General features: G+C 36.1%; 4 protein-coding genes across 4 annotated transcripts; 2 read left to right on the top strand and 2 right to left on the bottom strand.

Moving 5' to 3' along the window:
- Nucleotides 1-567: 567 nt before the first annotated feature.
- On the top strand, nucleotides 568-2,938 carry LOC120340884 (uncharacterized). The gene is made up of 5 exons (XM_039409270.2): nucleotides 568-968; nucleotides 1,616-1,804; nucleotides 2,171-2,351; nucleotides 2,508-2,618; nucleotides 2,727-2,938. The coding sequence occupies exons 1-5, from the start codon at nucleotides 640-642 to the stop codon at nucleotides 2,868-2,870; spliced, it is 954 nt and encodes a 317-aa protein (XP_039265204.2). The 5' UTR covers nucleotides 568-639; the 3' UTR covers nucleotides 2,871-2,938.
- Nucleotides 2,910-4,707, bottom strand: LOC120340885 (uncharacterized). Its single transcript, XM_039409271.2, has 2 exons — nucleotides 4,371-4,707; nucleotides 2,910-4,284 (listed from the first exon to the last, which is right to left on the bottom strand). The coding sequence occupies exons 1-2, from the start codon at nucleotides 4,489-4,491 to the stop codon at nucleotides 3,614-3,616; spliced, it is 792 nt and encodes a 263-aa protein (XP_039265205.1). The 5' UTR covers nucleotides 4,492-4,707; the 3' UTR covers nucleotides 2,910-3,613.
- A 2,693-nt stretch (nucleotides 4,708-7,400) lies between these two features.
- Nucleotides 7,401-13,308, top strand: LOC120341227 (polypeptide N-acetylgalactosaminyltransferase 6-like). Its single transcript, XM_078119902.1, has 11 exons — nucleotides 7,401-7,999; nucleotides 8,295-8,588; nucleotides 9,110-9,269; nucleotides 9,543-9,695; nucleotides 9,988-10,118; nucleotides 10,544-10,762; nucleotides 10,900-11,082; nucleotides 11,234-11,365; nucleotides 11,725-11,859; nucleotides 12,514-12,648; nucleotides 12,939-13,308. The coding sequence occupies exons 1-11, from the start codon at nucleotides 7,493-7,495 to the stop codon at nucleotides 13,053-13,055; spliced, it is 2,166 nt and encodes a 721-aa protein (XP_077976028.1). The 5' UTR covers nucleotides 7,401-7,492; the 3' UTR covers nucleotides 13,056-13,308.
- Nucleotides 13,309-16,333: 3,025 nt separating this feature from the next.
- LOC120340850 (uncharacterized) lies at nucleotides 16,334-20,128 on the bottom strand. Its single transcript, XM_039409235.2, has 4 exons — nucleotides 18,952-20,128; nucleotides 18,467-18,560; nucleotides 18,030-18,169; nucleotides 16,334-17,230 (listed from the first exon to the last, which is right to left on the bottom strand). Exons 1-4 carry the CDS (start codon nucleotides 19,771-19,773, stop codon nucleotides 17,213-17,215), a joined length of 1,074 nt encoding a protein of 357 aa, XP_039265169.2. The 5' UTR covers nucleotides 19,774-20,128; the 3' UTR covers nucleotides 16,334-17,212.

Raw genomic sequence — 20,128 nt, 5'->3', positions numbered from 1 at the left:
CGATTCCACCTTGCGTCAAGTCGCGCGTAGGCTAGGGTCTTTGACTGATAGTGTTCAGTAAAATTAATCGACAATCTGTTCAAATATGTATATGCTCTGATAGCGGGAAAGCTGTGCATCTGCCTAAAATGTCTGGGCATTTAGTTGCCAAGTTATCACCTACGTGCGTGTCGGTACGCATATCACTCTCTGCTAGTTTAACTCCGTTCTTAAAATCGTTTACAGATGCTTTCATGTGTATGGTTCATACTCTGATCGAGTTGTAATCTATTCTCAGAAAACAAACGCAGGAGACGAAGAATGAGGACACATTTTTCAAATACATATATATATATATATGGGGCATAAAAGCTCTATGACGTATACGTTCTACATAAATTGTTTAGTTTATGTCTGATTTTCCGATCTCTTAACATATCTTTCGAAAAAATTGGCTAAACGATTAGAATAAGGTAGAGTCCATGCTAAAAATTGGCGTAGGAGTTTATCATTCGAGGTTTAATGGTATTGGACATTGTTACGTCATAAAGGTATAGTTATATTTTTAATTTAGGGCAAATAGGGATTATACACTAAATGCGATTTACTATGGGCGGTGGGTAAACCTCCGTTCTTTTATGTTAGGGTTTGAATGGCAAAATGCTCGTAGATAGGTTTTATTCTACGCTTTCTGTCCAAGGACTAAGTCGTGTAAGCATTTTCGTGCAATTTATGCTGGGTTCTTTGATCAGAATTTTGACTTCTGTCGGCCAGCGACTTCCTTTGATACTGGCTGCATGGACCGTTTCATTGTCAAAATTGCTGCTTATATCTATGGTGGGATTCACCGCCTGGGTGAATAGCTTCCCCGTCGAACAATTTTCTGCTACATTTTCATTCGTGATTCTGTGTATTTCCGCCGCTTATTCATCTTATGTATATCTCGGAAGAAATGAAAGTGATGCTGTATGCAAGAAGATTGATTTTTGGTGAGAATTTCGTTTCTAGTGCTAATTTAATCTCCGGTATCTTATTAAAAATATTACTGAGAATAATACTGGTGAAAATTACTAATTTTGTTATACTTGCCAATCAATAGTAACGATAATGAAATTTTTTTTTTTTTATAAGTTTGCTCGAAGCTAGTTATATACGGGAAATACAGGTGGAAAATGTCGATAATAAGATATTTAAAGTGATTCAATAGTCTTGCTGCACACTTACACAAAAATATATTTGTGCTAGTGTGCAGCGAGACTATTGAATCACTTAGGATAGTTATCTTCACTCTTGCTACAGCATCCTTGCATTATATGCATACGGATCCACCGACGCAAAAGCATAGAAGACTGAAAAGTAGAAACCCAATCGATAGCAAAAGATATTTATATTCACATAAATTCCAAGTACCGAAATGCGATTCCACATGCGTTTCAGGGCTTTCTAATAAATTCCAAGTACCGAAATGCGATTCCACATGCGTTTCAGGGCTATTTAGTATCGAACTTTAGGTGACTATGGATAGCACACTCACACCTCGGATGTATAGCTCATTGAATCTTTACTTTTTTGGTAGTGAAAAGAAAGCCTTATATATGAGATAGTATCGTTAAAAAGATAAACTATTTGTATCCAGGGATCAAGAAATGAAAACCATACGCGAGAAATGGATATGCGCAGTTGAAGACGGGAAAGCGAACAAAGGTGCTGAACAACCTGAGCGGCAATGTGAAAAAACTCAAAGCGAAATTAAGAGAATGCAAGATTTGTTGACGAAATCTACTGAACAAAACAAAGAATTGGAACGTGAAGTTCAAGAACGAAGGTATGGCATTGATTTAATCGTTATTTGTATTACATTTAAGTTTTTTTAGCGAAAAAAAAACTGAAAGTTCCAGTCATCAGCAATACTGGGTTTGGTTTAAGTGGATAAGAATGCATGTGATGACCTTATGATCGTATCGCACCCTTCAGTCTATACCGAATTAACTTGTATATTTTGTATATATATATATATATATATATTATTGTACCATTACTTGTTTGCTGGTTGACGAAACAATCTCTCTCTCTCTTTTTCTCTCTCTTTCACGGGAGCTATACTATTGGAAATGATGGCGCTATACACCATATTGTTATTTTTTCATTCTGTTACAATTTCCCAAAATATCTTTTCACATGTATCATACAGGAAAGATGCAATCACTGCCAGCAAAAATTTTCGTCGTAAACTTGATGAAATGGAATCAGTCATTGAAAGCATGAAGGTTCTTGAACAAGATAAGAAAGCAACCGACGTCCAGCTACGAACAGAATACGAAGCGAAGGAACAATTTAAAAACGATATCCGCATGCTCCAGGATACTATCCAGGTTAAACCCTGAATCACGTAAATCTAAACTATGCATTAATAATGTTTTAAGGACGGAATGACATCATAATTTGTGAAAACTAACCAGAAAGTGGTTTATGTTATGTTTTATTGCAACTTATATATAAAATTTAAGTGGGTACTCTCTTATTTTTAGACTCTCAACAAACAAAACAGAAAACTGGCCGCTGAGAACAATAGACTGAGAATGCAAATGACAGAGCAAACTTCAAGAGATGAGGAGGAATATATAAGTGACGTGCGAGAGGTATTTAACTTTTCCACTTATGAATATGTGAAGTCCTAGCAATAAGTTTTTAAAAATCAGAAATTAATCAAATCTTCGAGTTACATCCTATTTCTTCATCTTTTGCAGATAGCACAACGCCTTCAGACATCCCTTTCCTCTGCCAAAGGAAAATTAAGCAGAGTTGGAGATTTTCTCAAAAATGACGATTCTGTTGTCATGAAACGAACCTACAAGAGACCACGAAATCTGTCAAATCAATCAGCACGATGAATATTTCTCTAATATTACATGAAAATAGATCTTTATAGATTAATAATGTTAAATGTTAAAGCAATAATTACAAAAAATGTTTGGTAAGATGTTCAGACCTTCGAGCAAGAGTTGGATAAAGCTGTTTAATTGACGACCAATCAAAGTTTCGTTAACATGTAACGTATCTCGCGCTAATGGCACATTGATTTCATCTCAGTATTATTTGCAACATTCGGCTTTCTTTTCCATGTACACCAGGAAATGAACTTGAATAGGAACTGGTAATCTGATTTAGTTGATTTCGAAAAGGGATAATGCATGCTCCAAACTTTTAGTGGGTATGCTGTTTGAATTTTGCAACTCACAAATTAGGGCTGAGCATTTTCGAATACCTGATGATTTCAGAATCAGATCGAATATTTTTTCGAATCGAATCCCGAATACTTGGGAAATATATAATTGTATGTAACTTTCTCATTGTATTGGGTCCTCCAGACACATAAATTACTGACATAGAATAATACATCACCCAGACAGATTGCTGAGTGTTCACGCACATAAAAACACGTCAAACACAATAAAAAAGTTGAAATATTTACCTCAACCATTGGCAAAAAGAAAAAAAAGATGGCGGCGATTCGAAATTTTGTTCTGAACCGATTCGAATAATTTACTACTTGATTCAAAATGCCCAGTCCTATCATAAATCAGATCTTTTAGTTCATTCGAACAAAAATGCATTTGGCAGTGTTTCCGATGCGTTACGCCTTTGTTAACCCCCTCCGTCGTTTTATGGAAATATTGCTGCTGAGTGCGGCGCTCAGCTTAACAAATCTTAGATCTTTTACAGGCCATCTCTCATCTTTGTGGAGAATTATATATCGTCGTCTGTTAGTAATTTCAGGTAATTCCGTTACATTCCGATGTTTTGCGTTGGATAAATTAGCATAGTCTTGAATATTGGCAGATTGGACAGCGTCAATAACTACTTTTGAATTGTCTAAAATGTGAGGTAATATTTCGTTTCTATTTGTACGCTCAGTGACAAAAGTGACTGTTTTTTTCTGGTGGTTGTCGGATTCAGATACCTCTGTTTCAGAAGGCGCTATTGTAGCGTTGTCAACCGTTTTCGACGCTTCTGATTGGGTAAAGGTCGAGGCATATCCAAATTGTTCATTAAAAAATGAAGTTCTTTTTGCCAAACGATTTCTTTGGTTTCCGCTTCTTTGGACTCTTCCTAAATCCACATTTTTCAACAAGTCTTTCATGACGGATGTTTTCTGCTTCTGCTTTTCCATGAAAACTTTTTGTTGCCACTTACTATGTAAAATGAAATTGTATCTTTGCTTCGACATCTCAAACAATTTAGCGTCCAGCATTTTCTGTTCAGTGATATTTTTTGGCGGTTGAGCAGATACTCTGCTGGAATTTCCTGAAGAAATAGAAAAATATACATTGTCAATAAAATCAAAATCAAACATATAAAGTAGTCCCGAACAAACTTTCGAATATAATTACCTCTGCCAAATTCCGATTTTGCGTCTGATATCCAACCTTCTATCTCGTCCATTGCATCTCGTTTTTTACCTTTGAAAAATCGACTTGTTAGTCCCGTATTACCAACTGCGCTTGCTGGCATGATGTCCAATATGCCCTACAACACCTCCGAATACATCAACTCAAATTGTATCACAGCAGCCTGCCGAAGAACTTTACGCCGCAGGAGGGTATGTTGCCACAACGCCACGATGGTATAAACGTGAAATGGCGACACCCCCAGAGTTAGCAAACCAATTGCCATAATTGCTTTGAACACTGGCAACATTTTCACTACACATTCAAGAGACAACAGACGAAATGTTACACTTTTATCAGCTTTGTTTACATGGTAAGCACTGGTTCTTTCTAATTACGCGTTCTCAGATTGTCGAGTAAAGCATTTGCTTGTCGTAGGTATCAGGTGTCGACGCTGCTCAAAAACGACAAATTACGTCGTACCGCATATTGAATTCCACACAGTATATATATATATATATATATATATCATACAGTACTTCTCGTTCTCGTGAGAAATTTTCGTCCCCAGTCACCCCATTGGAAAGTATTTAACATTCTAATGGTTATCTGCTTTCAATATGACGCATTTATGATAAAACAGTTAGGCTTGCATGGTGTTCTCTTGAGCACAGACTAAGTGCAACGGCTGTATGTGAAACCTGTTTTAACAGACAGCTACGCATTGTTGGCAAGGTGACCGTCCATTTGAACCCATGTGTATCTCCGTTGGTTCAATCTATATGCGGGTGCTAAAACCCATGGATTAGGGTTAGTATGGGTTCAAATATCCGTAAAACAAAAAAAAAGGTGCAATGGCATGAAGTGCAATTTTCGTGGGTTCAAATGTACATGGTTCAAATGTAATGGAACTTGTTGGCAATATCACTCGAGACATTTAAAATACCTATCGCTCGGCGGCTCTCTACCGCCACTGAGTCGCACCATACACGTTACCCTGCGGTAGATATGAAATTACTTTCAAGTAACCTCAATAAGTGAACCAAGACACTAATGAAAAAATTTAGGGCTTTGTAGATTCAGGAACTTTCGTCTGATGGGCAATACTTTGGGTTAGACAAGTGGTTCTCAAACTTTTTAAGCCGCTCCCCCTTTTTAGAATTTCTCATGTCTCGAGCCCACCTCATAATACCTAGCTAAGAATAAGCTACAAATAACAGATAGTAAGGCGAAGGTATGTTTTATTCAAAAAACACGTTAAAAATACGTGGATGGAACGTAAATAATAAAATAAATGAAAAGTTATAAAAACAAATAAGGCGGGCAAGATCAAAGACAAATAACAAATATTTTTATTTTTAATTAGCTTCACGCCCTCTCAAAAATTGTCTACGCCTCCCTTGTGGGGATGCGCCCTACCGTTTGAGAACCATTGGGTTAGAGTTAGACGTGTTGCGAATGTGCATTGTAACTATTGATTATACTCAGTGTTGGGATTCAGGCGGTTCGCACCGGTTATATGGAACCCTCTCACTGAATTTTTTGAGATCAGCGAACCGGTTAGCATTACCGGTTATCGTCAATGACTTTTTGTAACAGAACCGGCTGAAAAAATATGACTTTTGTGATGGAACCGGCTGACAAAAAATTTGAATCCCACCACTGATTATATATACTGTTAACCCCTCCATATTAAAAGTGTCGCATTCTGTGGAATATGTCATTTTTATTATTGCTACAGCAAGAAGACTTCGTTCTATGTATAAAAGCCTTTCTTGTATCGATCAATTTGATGACGTATGTTTTCCGGATTATGCCAAGGCTGGAATATTTAGATAGTGTTTTGGATGTTCTTCTGATTTTGACTTCTGATCTAACTGTAAGGTTTTACGTGTAAATTGTTACCTGTTTTTGGATCAATTGGATTGTGCATCTTTACAAAATACAAACATTTGGCAATCAACACATTGTGTGCTTATGAACGTCTGAAGGAGCCCAGGTTGGAGCTACAATCCCATAACGTGTGTACACTAAAACGGGGAACAAACTATAGACTTATAGGTCCACTTGTCACCCATGTCCCATTCGTATCACTTGTGTCACCGATGTGTCTTACTTGTCACAAAGGACAAGAATAAAACGTAAGATGCACGTAGGGTTTGTCTATGCGCTGAGTTAAACTCAATCCACGTACGGCGTGAGAGGTACATTACTTGGATGGCTTCATATGTATATTAAATTTGTAGTATACGCATATGACATTGTAGGACATCGCTGTATATGCATATTTAGTTGGCGCTATGTGTATATTTTTGACTGTATATGTATGTCACGTTACCAATCCCACTCAATATTTTTGCTTTTTGGACTCAGTCATGTTAAAGCAGAGTGTCCAACACTAGAGGCTCAATTTACCTAGTCATGCATCGAATAAAAGAAAAGAGTAACAAAACAATGGTCATTTCATCTAAAACCTAAATATCGATTATTTCCAGTCTAACACATCATAAGTGACACTTGACATCATCATCGATATATACACGTAGAGAAATTTTGTGGGTGTCGTTTATATACGACGATATTGTTTGAATTGGTTATGAAATTTTAAGCTCTGAATATAAAACAGTTAGCCTTGATATTGATTAAGAATGCCTGCGATAAGGATACTGTAAAGCTTCAGGATATCTAAGAAATAATATTCCTAGTATAGTATCGTCCTAACATTACCAATAAAATAGTGATTTATTGATGCTGGTCGAAAGACTGATTCCAACAATTTATATGTTGTATAAGTCGGTTGGATAGACAAAAAAAGATGACTTGAACATACTCTATATATATCGATGTTAAAGAAAATATGATCGCAAGAATGACATAACGTTCCTTACGCAGATTGCTGAAAAAAAAAATATATTTTATCTTTGGCGTTTTACTTTTTATACTTTTTTTCTTCTAAAACCTGACTCAAACACAAGTGCAATTTAATATGCATTGTACAAGAAACTGAAGCGATAAAGTATATATATATTTTTTATACCTAACCCAAATCAGGTATTAATCAAAAAAGAAATGGTTACGTTATTTGACAACTCTTGAGTAACAGATTACCACATCAAACTTGAAAAATGCGTGTTTCAAGATTAATAAGAAATTGTGGCAACATGTTTCTTGCTACTGGCTTCCTGATACTGATGTATTATGCCATGGACGAAGGAGATGCTGAGACATCGCGTTATGTAGATAAATCATTTTCCAACGACGTTCGTGCTGCTCGAAAAGAGCATGCGAAAAAAAGAATCCGAGACAATTGGGATGATACAGCTGATCTTGAGAATAATATTGAAGTTCCGCCTGCTGAAGGTGTGAAATCAGACTCCATTAATCAAATTAATCCCCCGGATAAACCTATCCAAGGAGAGGTGGTTGTTGTGGTAGTTGCAGCAAATGAAAATGGCGGAGAAATAAAAGCTGTGAGAGCTGACGATTCATACGATGCTGATGACGTAATTGAAACATTAGAAGCACCTGAAAAGCCAAGTGAACAAGACGTCGAGGATGAAGATATGTTGCGCGATAATGATGTACTGGTAGGCGATGTTGTTATCGATCGGAGTGACGAACTCTTAGCCCAAGTGAGTAATATTGCTCCATGTACCGCATTGTGGATCGGTAATTGCTTTTTCTGTTTGATTAGCATAAGAACCGTTAAAAAACTCATTGTGTTTTTCAAAAATTTTTTTTTTCAAAATAAACAATTAAGCAATGTCGTCAGATAATAGAATATTATGGCAAACTATGATCGAATGAGAATCGCTGCTCAATTTTCTTCACACCTCTGTTATTTATTCCTCAATCACAATATCAAATATGCTCACTCACACATTATTTTAAATAGAATATTTATAAAACTTTATTTCAAATATTTAGGCAAATGACACAGAAGTACTTGGCAACTTACTTCACATCGGTGGCATAGCTGTAGATGACATTGACAGTTCAATTTACAGTCCATTGGAACTGTTGCCAGCTTTGAAGAAACCACCATCAGATAGAAATTCTCCAGGAGAATTCGGTCGTGCGTTTCATGTTCCTAGAAAGGTCGGAGCTGCTCTTGCACCGATGATAATGCAAGGATATCAGCAGCATGGTTTTAACACCATTGTCAGTGATATAATATCCGTTCACAGAAACCTTGGAGACAAGCGAGAAGAACAGTGCAAGGTATCAGCCAAGATAAATAACTTAGATCGAATTTCCCGGGTGCATTTTGCGCTCTTCAACTTATGACCTGACATGGGCAAACTACGACCCGGTGGACAATTCAATCTGGCACGCCTGGTGCTTCCACTACCGAACTAAACCCAAATTTTGATGTTTCACCCAAAAATATCTTAAGGAATTTGTTGAGATAGCGATTAAATTTAGCTTTTGCGCGAAGCGTATTGTTTTTCACTTATGCTTTTGTAATATTGTAATATTGTTGTAAATATTGTATATTTTTCATAAAATGTAACTTTTTACGTCACACGTACATGGCCCGCCAGTTTAAGTGGGCAAAATGTTTGGCCCTTGGTTCAAAAATCTCGCTCACCTCTGCTATAGACTGTTATATCCAAGCTTAGGTTCGTTGGTATGGAAACCATAAAGCGTATATCCTCTTAAAATAGGATACATTACTATAACCATTGTAGGTAGGAGAGCATTTCCTTGCTAAAAACTTACTTCAAGAGTATTTATTCCAGGAAAAAATATTCAGAAAACCACTGCCCAGCGTATCTGTTGTTATAAGTTTTCGCAATGAAGCTTTTTCCATACTGAAGAGGACAATGTACAGTGTATTGGAAACTATACCTGCTATACTTCTCAAGGAAGTTATATTGGTTGACGACAACAGTAATCTTGGTAGGAAACAAGGATATAATGATTTTTTTTCTCTGTTCAGTTGCAAAGAATAAAAGATTAGGTGTTAAAAGAAGTACTTTTTGCTTTGTGATTAATTATGAAGTTGATTGGTGATAACCATAAATACTTAATCTTAATTCTAATCCATCCATGAATATCAGCAACAAAAAGTTTCGAGATTCCTCTTTATCTGCTTCATCATATATACAAACTGATTGTGTTTTAAATGAAATGTTTTATTATTCACGTTTGATATGTGTTTTTAATTTTCAGAGTATTTGCGAGAACCACTCGAGCAAGAAGTACGGGAAATAGCATCATTGGTGAAACTAATAAGATCGCCTACAACACTTGGTGTCGCCAAAGCCAGAATGCTCGGACTGAAACATGCGAATGGACAAGCTGTTGCTTTTTTGGACTCACATTGTTTGTAGAATATGTCCCCTTTACTATTCTACTTCTGTATTCATAAGATTTTTTACACGATCAACTCACTTATAAAGCTATCCAAGCGGGGCGCTGGTGGGCATCGCTTTTTCGAATTTATGTGGTGAAGATACAAGCCTAGAAGGTGTACTTAGATGCCAAAGGCTACGAGTAAACATTGTCCCCTAGAACAATTTAATTATACTTGTTGAGGCGAATACGTTTCGACAACTAGGTAAAATTGGACTTGATCTAGGACTTGAAGAAAAATAACGCGATCTTTACTCTTCAGGTGAATGCTATGAAGGTTGGATAGAACCTTTGCTACAAAGAATACAGGAAAACGAAAAAGTTATTGCAGTTCCTATAATAGAAATTATCGAACCTGAAACATTTGCCTTTGGTGTGAGTCCCATGCAAATGGTAAGCAAGAGCAATTTGTATTTTTAAAATATTTCGGTAACAATCGTGTTTTAGATATGGTAATATCCAACTTCAAATAATATAAAATACTTAATTCAAGTTATACAACACGGATGTTGTTGAAACTCTTTGTAAAACTAGTCCTACCTACAAATGAACGTATACACATTTCATTACCGAATATAAGATTATATTTTGTAACACATGGCTTTTTACTGGAATGTTCTCCCATCTTATTACTAAAAGTCACATTGAATGTTGAATTTAGCCAGGATTGATGTTGGCTCTTTGCAATTTTCTTGATAATGATAAACAATTAGGACAATATAAGCCGGTTGTTTCTGGATACACCAACTGAACATTGCATTGTTCGCAATATTTTTATTATATGTCAATTTTCCACATAATTCTATATCACACTACAGGCTCAGAGAGGAGGATTTGATTGGACGTTGTCATTTCGATGGATAGCACCACACAGAGAACGCTTTGAAAACCCGGATTCAGATATGTCCCTTCCTATTCCCACACCAACAATATCAGGAGGAGCATTCTGTGTTGATAGAAAATATTTTCTAGATACGGGAGCATACGACGAGGGAATGGAAGTTTGGGGAGCAGACAATCTAGAAATGTCATTTCGAGTAAAAATACTTCATATTTCTGTATACCTAAGACACTGATAATGACTGCAATATATGTGTATATTTATTTAGTATTTTAGCGAGCACAGGTAAATAGATTCAGAAATCTGGATTCAAAATCTCTTGTATTTTCACAGACTTGGATGTGCGGAGGTCGACTTGAAATTATACCTTGTAGTCACGTGGGTCACGTTTTCAAAAACCATGCACCTGACACCGTAACGTTACAAACCGTTTTGTCAAATAAAAGGCGAGTTGCCGATGTTTGGATGGATGATTACAAAGACATATTTTTGAAACGGTTGCCATATGCACAGGCAGTGAGTTTTTCTATTTCTAAGATGATGAGGTTTTCTATTTGTACTATCCTAAGTAAACGTACACGTACATAAAAAACGTACACGTCAATCAAATAACATATTTTAGTATTAGCAATAGAAAACTCGAAATAATAATTTCATCTACCAACAGGCTGATGCTGGGAACGTTACAACTCGGCAAAAACTTCGAGAAGAACTCGAATGCAAATCTTTTGAATGGTATCTTGAAAACATATATTCGGAACTCTACATTCCTGAACTCAACCCTTTACATAGCGGATCAGTAAGTTGTTTTATCGAGTATGTGGTTGTCAATGGCACTTTGCATCGCTAATATCTTATATTATAAGGCTGAGGTTTACAAGATTAGTTGTTCATCATATCGAAAATTTATATCAAGATCGGACAATTTTCAGGCACATATCTGTTATGCCCCAAATTTTCCCCCTCAATTCAACAATACAATGTGTAATCATCATCATTTGATACACCATGTAGTGACTTGATAATTAGGATAGATTCATGATATTGTTGTGCCGAAATGAGCGGAGCATATACTACACGTTGTTTTGTTCTTCATATACATTTCAAAATAAATTATCTTATCTATATATACAAAGAGTAGTATGGTGACTTTTGCAGGTTTGCTGCCGTTTTGGATATCAAACTGACGTTTGCCTTGACACCCATAACACTAACGCAATACCAGGTCGCCCCATATGCGTGGATGCATTCCAGAAAGGATTGGTAACACAGTATTTCGAATATACGAAGCAGGTATATAGACCGGTTGCTAAAATTCAATAAAAAGGTTTCGAAGGTTGCCAACCTTGTTGCAAATAAAATTCGAAAAACTTATGTTACCGTGATTATTTCAGTCTAATGTGAATCAATTACTTCCTACTTTCTTTCATGGAATAGCATTGTCTCTCGCTATTTTAGAACCTGTATGAAATATTATTTTTTTTATATGTAAACTTGACATCGATAAAAATCGAAGTGTTGAAAAATAATAAATAATTTAATTTGGACAAGGCCAGTTTCATGCTTCGGTATATTTGCACGGCGCGTCTTTGAATCGTATGGTACAAATTCAGCATTGATCGAAAACTTGGCTAAAGACTTCAATAAACTTCTTATCTATAACTACGAGCGCCCGAAATGGCATCCGCCCGGCGATAAGGAAAACACTGGCCTTATTACGTCACTGTGACGTCGTAGTGTTTCGTAATTTTCGGATGACGCAGTCAGGTGGGGGTTAGGATTGACATAGACAAAAATTGTTATGCTACGCCCACTAGAAGTACTTGAGGTACACTACACTAGGCCCCTACTTTTACCTAAAATTATTACTGATAATTTCATTGTATTATATGTAATAGCCTACGATACCTAACTTAAGACAAACGCTTATATTAATTTCTCGTTTAGGACGAATTACGACAGTCCGGATCACGTGATATATGTCTGGGCGCTAAAGGCAACAAGGTCGAAGTTCAAAGATGCGGTTATCCGATTGCAAATAAGGAAATGGCGCCCGATACCCAGAGATGGGAAATAGCAGAGGTAAATTAATATTTGCTATTTCACCATTATGAAAATTGTAGATAGAGGTCCAATGACATTCTTCGCACATGTAGGCCATTTAAATGGAATGACAGTTTTAAATCGTCTGTTTCTTTGAATTAGTTCAAAAACTATTCCTGGCTTATTGCAAAATTGATACAAACCCGGAAAATGAGTACATACACCTTTCCGCTCACTTGTCATTATTTTAAATTACATATTTTGTATATTATATTATATAGTATATATATATTGTAACCTTTCAATATTTACTATATTACTTCTCGAAGGATGGTACAATCATGAATTTCGGAACAGCCGAATGCTTAACAGCTTCGACAAATAAAGTATGGCTTGAAAAGTGCAATCCAGCCAACAAAATACGACAAACATGGAAATGGAAATAACGATATAATGAGTAAAAAACACTATCAATGACTATTTATTTCAAGTCGAATTACAGACAAATATTTCCCCCGTAAATGCGAGGTTTGAGGTCATCCACTCGTCATATTTATAAGAGAGATATTTAATATTTTTAATCGTACATTTCTGCTCTTCAACTTGCAAGTATATTATTACGTTGGTGATGTTCTCCAGTTTGATTTCATTTGGTCAATATCAACGCCATTTTTGAAATATTAAATAATCGCGGGTGAATTGGCTATAATTACTATTCTTGCTCAACCTGGGAATAAACCATCGATAGAAAGATGATCAATTCTGTTTTGACTTCCCGCGCATGGGGACGTCTGGCGGAACGGTGTCCTACCAATTTTCTACAACAAAATTTTGAGTTGTTTTTGTTGCCATTTCTTATTGGAGAACTTAATGTTGTAATTGAAAATTTAACCGTCGGTAGAGTAAGATATGTATGGTACGGTACAGAAGAACAACCAAATAAACATCGAGACAATACCAAAATTGGGCCACCAGTTAAATTGAGAAATGTTGCATTTTCGGAAATGACAGAGGTGAGAATTCGCCCGTGTAGCGGTGTCAGGTGTTAACCACCTGACAAGGAAATATAATCTTAATACAGTTACTAAAGGTTTACGTGAACAAAACGCCGAATATTGCGCTGTGGAGGTTTTTGGCAAGTGGGGAACTATTGGTGGATTGTGGTGGTAAATCTCAAATAACTTGTGAACAACAGGGTGACGCGAAAATTCCAATTAAAGCGGAATATAAACAAACAAATGGCCAGTCGAAAAGTGCAATTAGAATTAGATGATTGTCGATTGACAAATCCGCCACCGAAGATGTTTTAACTCCCAATTATCAACTGGGTGCACGACGGGGGACAGCATGCAGAGGCGTATCTAGAAGCTGCATAGGATCAGCCGACCCGGACAGCGCGTTACAGGGGTGAGTTTGTTGCTTAGTTTGATAATATGAAATTTATAAATAACATTAAAACAAACATTTCAAACAAGTTTGACACGCCTCTGACATCATGTTAAAAAAGCTGAGCGAACATGTTGTGAAGAGAATCATAGCGCGTAGTATGCAGATGTCCTATAGATCAGTGCTTTCCAATCGGCGTATAGAACACCCCAGGGGTTTACATGTTATGTTTACTGGGGTTTACCAAATGTTATGGGTTAAACACAGTAATACACAATAAGCTTCTATCAAACGTATTTTGGAAAATTGGCAGTTTGTCACAAATAAAGCACCACGCATGCGTTTAAACTAATGCACACAGATGTCTGGTGTTTCCCAAGTTTTGTTATCTGCTTGTCATAATATCTTCTGTAGCGCATCGATAGACTCCTCTCGTATAAAATGGCTAGGGCAGAGTACCTCGAGAAAATGTCATTGGGTCTTCAATCTTCCTAGCGCAATATGTTGTTACTGCGGAAAGCGTTTCTGGCGAACTTCTTGAATTACGATTAGAATTGGCACAACAGGCAGAGTTCAAAACATTTAAAAGCTACAACGAATTCTGGGTGCACTACCGAAAGTTTCTAAGTACTAGTCTTGCATAAAAAAAGCTGTTTTCATTCCCGTTCGAATGCCTACAGGCCCTGCCTACAACATACCTTCCCAAACAAATGTTTTGCGCTCATGAAAATAATAAGAGGTAATTCAATTACGAATGCAGATACTACACTAATGAGAGGAGCACTCGAAAAAAGTTTTCGCTTTGTACGACTGGTTTTTAAAATACGAGAGCAACGTTCACATTTTAAATAAATAATGTAGTGTTCTCGCAATATATTAATGCATATTTTTTAAACATTACAAGTGTAATATACGTATGTTCGCGGATAACTCCTTTTCATGCGCTCCATTACCATTTAACCACATATCAAGAAATAGAGACTCAACGTATTATTGATGAAGGTTTTAATCACGATTACTGGTGTCATTAGATATCACTGGTAAACAACATGTTTACAAGAAGTTCATCAAATCTCGAGAACTTGTATTCATTCTTCACTTAGTTTCATATATATTTTATGATTTTATTTGTGTAATATTCATTCACTTACTTGATTCGCTTACTGTGCGTGCGTAATTTTTTAAAGTGACGCAAATTCCCCGCCAGCACCGCTGGAGAATTACCCATAGGTTGGAAAAGACTGCTTTGGATGGATCGCAACAACGATGCCGGAACTCGTATTGATAATGACGGATTGTCTTACCGGCCTTTCATCGCTTCTAAACTATTCAGAATTTAACAACAAATTAATTGCGAAAATAGCAACCATAAACTCAGTAGAGGTTGCGCGTGACTAATCCCCAATCATCCCTCAGTGCCTTTGCGCTAGTGGATTCGTATGCGTATAATGCAAGGATGCTGTAGCAGGAATGAAAATACCATAATATGCAATTCAAGAGTCCTGCTGCACACTAACACAAATATATTTTTGTAACGTTTCGTCTGACCAACAATCACTGCTTGCCTGAGGAAGTCTGATTTTGGCCAGACGAAACGCTACCGAAGTATATTTGTGTTAGTGTACAATGAAAACAAATTGAACAATGAAAACAAATTGCATTCTTATGTGGGCACCAGCTCCCGTAGGAATTTTCGGAAACGATGTTGTGGATAAACTTTTTATCTACGCAATACTTCCGCCTCAGAATTATTCAGGTTCAATTACATATTATAAATAATTTATTTTTATTTTGATTCATTTGCAAATATCGTATAGTATAGTCATATGGATTTTTTTCGCATTGGTTTATATACCACTGATGTTGTAAACGCTATAAAACAGCTTAACAACAACAACAACAAGGAACCACTAATCCTGTTCACGTAATTGTTTATCAAATTTTATATTTAGAACCTACTGAAAAAGTTCGAATCCCGTCTCATTCATGAGAAATGACGATGTGCGTCAGTATTTACCCCATTATAAATGATAGATCGACAGGGGTTATCAATACGCCAAAAACCCTCCAAGCGTTAAGCGTTTTTATCCGATTTCATGAGAAGATTCATTTTCCTGGCATTAGTTTTATGTAACTCAAGCTGTGAATGTTTTTGAGAGCCTCACCACCAACTAGCTTATGAATGCAATAGACTCGTAACATATTCTTGCTATACCCATTCAAATTCCCTGAACTATCAATGTTTCTTAAAAACCGCTTCTGAATTGGCGCCTAACAGCTCCTATGCAACTACAATGACAGAATCTATTTTCGTTTTTTTTTTATTAGAAATTTAAATCATATGCAAAAATATTTGTGACAGCGTAGAAAACACATGCTAGAAACCCAATAAATAATGCAGTATATATATATATATATATAGGAACCGATACAATATATCAAAATATGTAAAGAAAATGGCAAAATTCAAAATTTCTTGTGTTGTATTTAATTAGGTTTATAAAATCATCTAGTAATATTACTTATTCACTTTTGCAATTAGATGTCTCAATGTAATTTATCGGCTTTTCACGGTAATATTGTGTGACAGAATAAAATTACACCGCGACGCTTCGCGTGCAGCGGTGTTGGGATATTTAATTACTAGCCATCACTTTCAATAAATTTGATAGTTTGCTAATACAAAATGAAAACATTTACATTCCTTTGAATGCTCAAATCAAAAATTTAGCAGTTGAAAAATATAGTGTTGTAAAACCAACAATAAATAAGCAAAAGCCTCACTTCACCATTAAAATAAACTTGCTCATACGCAAACCAATGACAAAAGAAGTATCAAAAACAGTATTAAAAACATAATACGTTGGTAAGAAATAATAGGGAACTTCTCGTATACAGATTTGATACGTTTTAACACTAAACAAGATTCGAATAGATATATTCAAAATAGTGTAACTAAGTAATCCAAATACAAGATATCGAAAATTGTGTCAATAAACTACACGTTCAAAAATTGTAATACATGTATACGAAAATTTACAGCAAAAGAAATTATGACTTTATTTCATATACGAAGAAATTAGCTTTTATAAAATGACGATAACCATAAAAATTCCCGAACATTGATAGACCTTGTCCTAACAACGACAGAAGTGTCTTCTCTCTTTCGTAGATTTCTGTACCTCACAGTTTTTTTTAACTATACTTTGATTCATGTTCAATCGATGGTGTGTTTCTAAAAACGTGTAATAAAAATGAGAGGTTCAAAACGCATTCATATTAATTTTAAAAATCAGACAATGTTTATCAATAGAAAAAAATCTTCAGATATGTTGCGAAATGTAGGACGTCGTTCAAATATAATTAATCATTGTTCAATAACATTAATTTTTCGATGGTATTTGTAATCGTGTTACTGATCAGGCATCAGTTTAGATTTCATCTAAAAAAAAATTACATTTAGATGAAATCCACTGTTTGATAGCGCATCAGAAAGATTATAAAAGGTTAATAACGTGTCTATCTGTGTCAGGTTTAGTTTCAAGTGACAACATGTTTTTTGTGTCACGGGGCTTGCCATAACCCATCAATTCATTATCACATACGATAATCCCCAATACACGTTTTCGACAATCAGAAACTGAAACCTTGTTATCACCGTTATCCTATTAGTAAATTATAACTCGGTCCAGTTGTTACTACGTTACAAATATAAAGTTATCCAGCTGTTAATGAAGCAGATGCGATCACTCATCCGTATCGCACGTGATCATTTCGCGCGCGCCGTTAAAAATAAGTAATGCATCTGTTACATGTGCCGCACAAAGAACTCACTCGCTCACGTGACACTCTGAGAAACTTTCGATATTAATTTCATCTTTGAACATACATGTGACTTAGTTAATACATACATTATACAGAATTGTCTGATCAATTCATATTATTATCGTAAATGAGCGAATGAAACGAACAACCTGGCGACAAGTTTGATGTTTATTATCGGAGCTTTCACCTTGCTAAATGCCCAAACCTACCTTTGTATTTATCTTTGTCTTGCTCATACAAAACGTACAGACTGGACCTTCTGTCACTGACAAATATTCCTCACCATTGGTTGTTCTTCGTCTCGATAAACAAGGCTGTTCAATCCATTCGTCAGAATGAAGCGTCATACCTATGCATTACGAAAATAAATATAGTCATAGTGGTATTGTTACTATGACTAAATGTGTACATTCTAAGACTAGGCCACTAACAGAATCGATTATCATTTGTTTGGCGAATAATTATTTCTGTTTTTCCGAATTTTGGATTTTATTTCCATCGACAGTGAAAATTTGTAAAAAAATCGGAGAATCTTCAAATGCTTTATAATTGAATAAGTGGGGTTTTACTAGTATGACATTGACGGGAATAAACAAGAAAACGCATTGCTATTACTGAAGACTAGTACAATTGTTTATATACATACCCAAATGATTTATATAGCTTATTGCCAGCCTCAATGTTTCGACTTTCGATAATTTTCTGTCGATTGGATCCGTTGGAATCAACATTCGTAGATTCTGTAAAAATACAAAGATTCACACAAAAAATGTAAACACCTGTTAAGAAACTCTATAATAAAATGCTCTTAGGATACTCCGGTAGTATGTGAACCAAGATGGCGGAGACCGGAACGTAGTATGTGTACCAGGTTAGGGTTAGGCCGTAATTTTATTCCGATTTTCTTTATTTTAGTTCTATTACGAGTTCAGGGACTAGCCAAGTGATTCCCGTAGTATTTGTACCTGAAATTATGGCCTAACCCTAACCTGGTAAACATACTACGTTCAGGTGTCCGCCGTCCTGCTCCACATACTACCTAGGTACCGGATTATTTTGAAAGTAGACTAACCGAGAATTGAGATCGTTAGCTCAACTTTAACTAAAAATGATTTGGGGATGATTTCTTACCTGGAAAGCAGAATTAACGTTGTGTGTTCGATTTTTCTCTCTGTCGTTAGCTGTTCTTTTCCTCGGACGAGATGGTTTTTTCGATTCTACTGATTCAGAACCTCGACATTGATTCACTGCTGAGAAATTCGATATCGGCATTCCATTTACTGCGCCCGAAGGACAAATCAAAATCCGGTTATCGTTGGCTCGACAAACTTGGGAATTAGGTATTTGCTGAGAACTAATAAAATACGGTACATTCATCTCTAAAACGGACTCAGCGGGTTTTGAATTACATGATAAATTTGGAAATATCATTGAATCGATATCTATAGATATTCCCTGGTCCACCATTTTGTTACAGAACACAGTTGACAGCGGAGGTAACCTTGAATCCATGGGGTTATTGCTAACATCAGCCGTTGCTTGTGATAAAGGAAATGGGATTTCTCCAGAATCTATACTGCTGAGAGAAGATTGTGATGAGCCGTACCCCGATGAGCATGTAGGGGAATTGTTCGCCAAATAATCTTGCTCGCCGTCTGTCAGTGGAGCAAACAGGTCATCAAAATCAGCAGGTAGTCCATTTAACCCGGAAAATTCACTTTCGCCGTCTTCTTGTGCAATATACGGGTGCAATTCTTGCGTTTCGAGCGACTCGTTTGGGTAAAAAAATTGACCGAGTTGCTCAAGTAAATCATTTTTGCGTGTGTCCTGTGATATTTCCGTGTTGTCTGGGCATAGTATTGAACAATCAACGTCGAATATGTTCGCGCCCCATGATACACTCAACGAGTTTGTGTCTATTTCACTTTTTACCGTTGTTGATAATCCGTCCATTATTGGATTTTAATGACATATATTCTAATTTATCTGAGACATTTCAAACAAAATATGAAGTACAAGAATGTGAATAAAGCTCAAATAGGAATGCATTCTATTCACGTCAAAATTTTCCACTGAACTTGATATTCACGTTGCCGCGATTGGGAATAATACACGAATACACAAAATACTGACCGTAGAAATTCTTCGGCGAAAATACATTTACTAAGCTAACTATATAGCTTATTAGCATAACAAAAATTGCAGGCATTCGCAGAAACTCATCGTGAAAATACATTTATTAGGCTAACTATAGCTTATTAGGATAATAAAAACTGCAGGCCTACAGAAGCCCATCCTAACACTGATG

This window comes from Styela clava, chromosome 14 (assembly GCF_964204865.1).
Source record: "Styela clava chromosome 14, kaStyClav1.hap1.2, whole genome shotgun sequence".
NCBI lineage: Eukaryota > Metazoa > Chordata > Ascidiacea > Stolidobranchia > Styelidae > Styela > Styela clava.
This window is presented reverse-complemented; position numbering and strand designations above follow the sequence as displayed.

Coding starts and splice junctions, on each gene's coding strand:
- LOC120340885 (XM_039409271.2), bottom strand. CDS start 4,491: ATGCCAGCAAGCGCAGTTGGTAATACGGGACTAACAAGTCGATTTTTC. Junction 4,285..4,370: donor AAAATCGGAATTTGGCAGAG/GTAATTATATTC, acceptor CTATTTCTTCAG/GAAATTCCAGCAGAGTATCT.
- LOC120340850 (XM_039409235.2), bottom strand. CDS start 19,773: ATGGACGGATTATCAACAACGGTAAAAAGTGAAATAGACACAAACTCG. Junction 18,561..18,951: donor ACGTTAATTCTGCTTTCCAG/GTAAGAAATCAT, acceptor GTATTTTTACAG/AATCTACGAATGTTGATTCC. Junction 18,170..18,466: donor AAGCTATATAAATCATTTGG/GTATGTATATAA, acceptor CGTAATGCATAG/GTATGACGCTTCATTCTGAC.
- LOC120341227 (XM_078119902.1), top strand. CDS start 7,493: ATGCGTGTTTCAAGATTAATAAGAAATTGTGGCAACATGTTTCTTGCT. Junction 8,000..8,294: donor GTGACGAACTCTTAGCCCAA/GTGAGTAATATT, acceptor TCAAATATTTAG/GCAAATGACACAGAAGTACT. Junction 11,860..12,513: donor ATTTCGAATATACGAAGCAG/GTATATAGACCG, acceptor TTTCTCGTTTAG/GACGAATTACGACAGTCCGG.
- LOC120340884 (XM_039409270.2), top strand. CDS start 640: ATGCTCGTAGATAGGTTTTATTCTACGCTTTCTGTCCAAGGACTAAGT. Junction 2,352..2,507: donor TGCTCCAGGATACTATCCAG/GTTAAACCCTGA, acceptor TCTTATTTTTAG/ACTCTCAACAAACAAAACAG. Junction 2,619..2,726: donor ATATAAGTGACGTGCGAGAG/GTATTTAACTTT, acceptor CATCTTTTGCAG/ATAGCACAACGCCTTCAGAC.